At 44.8% G+C, this 3,439-nt stretch overlaps 1 protein-coding gene across 1 annotated transcript; it reads right to left on the reverse strand.

Moving 5' to 3' along the window:
• Nucleotides 1-634: 634 nt before the first annotated feature.
• On the reverse strand, nucleotides 635-3,204 carry LOC147418623 (cytochrome P450 711A1-like). Its single transcript, XM_086507180.1, has 4 exons — nucleotides 2,662-3,204; nucleotides 1,761-2,541; nucleotides 1,165-1,260; nucleotides 635-1,067 (listed from the first exon to the last, which is right to left on the reverse strand). The coding sequence occupies exons 1-4, from the start codon at nucleotides 3,126-3,128 to the stop codon at nucleotides 738-740; spliced, it is 1,674 nt and encodes a 557-aa protein (XP_086363306.1). The 5' UTR covers nucleotides 3,129-3,204; the 3' UTR covers nucleotides 635-737.
• Between the last annotated feature and the right edge of the window lie 235 nt (nucleotides 3,205-3,439).

A 3,439-nucleotide genomic window follows, 5' to 3' on the forward strand; every position in this document is an offset into this window, starting at 1 on the left:
AGAAACGAAGCGGAAACAACATGTGCTATACAACACAACCCGTAGATTACTATAAGGGACATGTTATGCAAAAAGACATTGACATAAATTTTGCAAAAAATGATGAAATTGTCTGCACAACACTACTTGTAGTGGAAACAGAGGCCAAAATAAGCCCTAATGGAAAATCTGACTGAGCTTTACGAGCATGCCCGAACTATTTTTTGACTTGGTGAGGCTCACCAAATTTTGAGAAAGGGAGCAGGCGTGTGTTGACAATGCTGGCAAAGAAATTTTGTCATTTTATTGGAGATAGGGTTACATGGAAACACACACAGTTTGGAGAAGACGAAGAAAATTCAAGGCACACAACAGAGAGTAATATTACTTAGTGTGCAATGGAAATATAAGATAGCCCTAGAGTGATGGACGTATATACAATACACAGAGGGAAAAACCTCCTAGTGAAGGAAAAAATGCCCTGACGGTCCTAAGTGTTCACACACATTATTACCACATGTATATGGTAACACTTTCTACTTAAATAATTTCTTTCAAAATTAGGCACACATACCTAGTCAAGGAAACATCTTACCATTATACCTTAACGAGAGTTAGATTCATATGCCTTGTAATTAGTGAAGACCCAACCCAATTTATGGCACTTAACAACTGATTATAATTTTATTTGCAAAGCCATCATCATATGTATAGGGAGTGGATTTTAGGAAAATTTGCTTGCAGTTTTTGAAAATGCCTTAGAAGCGAAGATGCACTCGAAGCTTCACACCATATTTTGGACGTCGAACAATTCCAAAATTAAATGCTAAAGGTTTCTCCATGGTTGGAGAATGGGTAAATGTGAAATTTTGATAAAGCTTGATCAATGCTATCTTAGCTTCTTGATATGCAAACTTGACCCCAATGCAAGCTCGTGGGCCTAAACCAAAAGGCATGTATGCACTTGGGTGTCTCTCCTTGTTCTCTGAACAATCAGCTTCAAACCTATCCGGGTTAAACTCGTCAGGATTCTTGAAGTTCGTCTCATCCATCATGATCGCATTTGGGATCATCCACACATGTGTACCCTATAAGGACAAAAACAAGACCCCAAAAAAGGGTATGAGTCTCAACACATGAAGACTAGTAATAACAATGGAAGAGATATTGAGCTCTTTGTCAAACCTTCTTCAAATTGTATTCACCGATTTTGATGTCATTAGTAATGAAGCGGGCAATAACAGGAGCTGGAGGACAAAGACGCAATGTCTCCTTGAATACCTACACACACAAAGATTAGAAGTGCATTAGGTGGAAGGGAGATAGCATGCACTATATATATATATATATATACATATATATATATATATATATATATATAGAGAGAGAGAGAGAGAGAGAGAGAGAGAGAGAGGAGAATGTCAAGTTACAAAAGTGACCGCCCTTTTGCCGAAACATCCAACACTCTTTGTTCTAGAGCGTTAGAACTAAATCAAACATGAAGCCAGAGGAGAATGTCACCACCCCTAGGATGGTGAACATTGACATCAGAGATTACCCAATGATCCATGATGCATAATTAGAACCATAGAAGCCCTTTGTCTGAAGGACCATAGAAACCTTTCGCCTTAAAGAACTAAGACCATGATTCTTTCTCTCTTTTTTAAAATATTGGGGGGTTGGGGGGCACCCATCCAAGAAGCTCTATGCGAGGAGTCTTGAACTCAAGACCTGATACCCCAGAGGGAATTGATTACTTGGGAGAGAGAGAGAGAGTTTGCCTGCTCGACATATGGAAAACCATCGAGGTCCTGATAGGAGAGCTCGGCGTCTGGAGGTCCATAGGCATCCACTTCTTGGAGGATCCTTTGCTCCACATCAGGATGGCAAGCAATGAAATAGAGGCAATTTGAGAGTGTCACGGCAGTTGTCTCAGAGCCAACCAGCAGGACCTCAAATGTCAGTCCATTGATGTAGCCATCTGTTAGCTCGCTCTTCTCTTTCCGCGCATTCAACAGAAGAGAGAGAAAGTCTATGCGGTTGCTAAGGTTCTCGTCCGCCTGCCGTCGCTCGAGAGTCTCCTTCAACACACTCATCACAGTCCTTGTGTTTTCCTCCATTCTCCAATCTGCAGTGATTGGTATTGAGCCTAGCACCTTGCGCATCGGCTTCTGAAGGATGGGAAAGAGCTCCCCAACGATGGTACTCAATGGTGCGTCCCCATCCAGGCGCAAGGCGGTGAAAAACTTGTTTGCAGAATGAACCAGCTTGGCATCCAAAGTGATACCATCACCAGCACTAGTGACATTGTCACCTCCCTTCATAGGACTCCTCAAGCCCTCCAACATTTCAAACTTGGCCCCAAATGCAGCCTCCCCTATTATATCCAATGTCAACACCATCATGTAGTGGGAGATGTTGAGATCCTCATCTTCCGATTTCCCTTTCAACACCTGCACCAGCACATCGCCCATGCGGTTCATGAGCGGAATGTACTTGCGCATTTGCTCAGCATGGTAGAACGGAAGCACCGAATTCCGCATCAGTGACCATGCCTTCCCTCTGTTGCATAACATCAGCAGTCAGAAAAGCTATAGTTAGACAGATTGTACATCCATACGCGGACATTCAGAGTAGTTGGGCTTTAGAATGAGCAATCCTGAATTATGATAAAGATAGTACCTGCTGAAGAAAAGGGCGTGATGAAGGAGAGGAACAGTCTCAATGTAAGCAGGATAAGCACGGTCGGTGGCAGACTTGAAATGCTTGGTGCAGAGCTGGCGACAGAGCTCGGCGTCCGCGATCATGACGATGGGTTGGCGACCGAAGTGGAAGCGGTAGACAGGGCCGTAACGGCGGGCCATGTCGATGAAAATCCGAGCCTCTCTGTCGCTGGTGAGCAAGGGGAGATGGCCCAACCCAGGCAGCCAGTAGGGGGGGCACTTGATGTGCCTCACGAGGCGTACGGGCCACATCATGTACACCCAGTAGAAGGCGAGCATCACCGCCATCGCAGTTGCAATGGGCGGCCATCCTTGCAAGAGGGGGCCTGCAAGCAACAGCTCCCCCTCTCTTCGACTTATTGCCCACACATCGCCCATTCTGTCCCATAATGCTCTGGCTAACACAGGAACATGGTCGGCGGCCATAGCTGCAGGTGCCTTGGCTGATGCGGCGATGCCCCCAATGCCACAAAGGTGGTGTTTAGGCTGCAGCTTAAAGATCCCTTTGTCTCTCGTCCTTGATTTTAGGGTCTACATTTGATCCGTTTGACCGTTGTTCAATTATTGAAAATATTAAATCAAGGAGAGTATGTGTTGCATTGTGCACGTGTGTGTGTGTGTGTGTGTGTGTGTGTGTGTGTGTGTGTGAGAGAGAGAGAGAGAGAGAGAGAGAGAGAGAGAGAGAGGCAACTTGAAGCCATGAGAGAATGGTTTAGCTATGAGAAAACAAAAACTGA

This window comes from Adiantum capillus-veneris, chromosome 30, assembly GCF_014529385.1.
Source record: "Adiantum capillus-veneris isolate H3 chromosome 30, ASM1452938v2, whole genome shotgun sequence".
NCBI classification, from domain to species: Eukaryota; Viridiplantae; Streptophyta; class Polypodiopsida; order Polypodiales; family Pteridaceae; genus Adiantum; species Adiantum capillus-veneris.

Bases quoted from the DNA above. Each gene is read 5' to 3' on its own strand.
- LOC147418623 (XM_086507180.1), bottom strand. From the start codon at position 3,128: ATGGCCGCCGACCATGTTCCTGTGTTAGCCAGAGCATTATGGGACAGA. The intron at 1,261-1,760 runs GCAAACTCTCTC...TTGTGTGTGTAG, and splicing joins GTTTTCCATATGTCGAGCAG to GTATTCAAGGAGACATTGCG. The intron at 1,068-1,164 runs GTTTGACAAAGA...TTGTCCTTATAG, and splicing joins GTGAATACAATTTGAAGAAG to GGTACACATGTGTGGATGAT.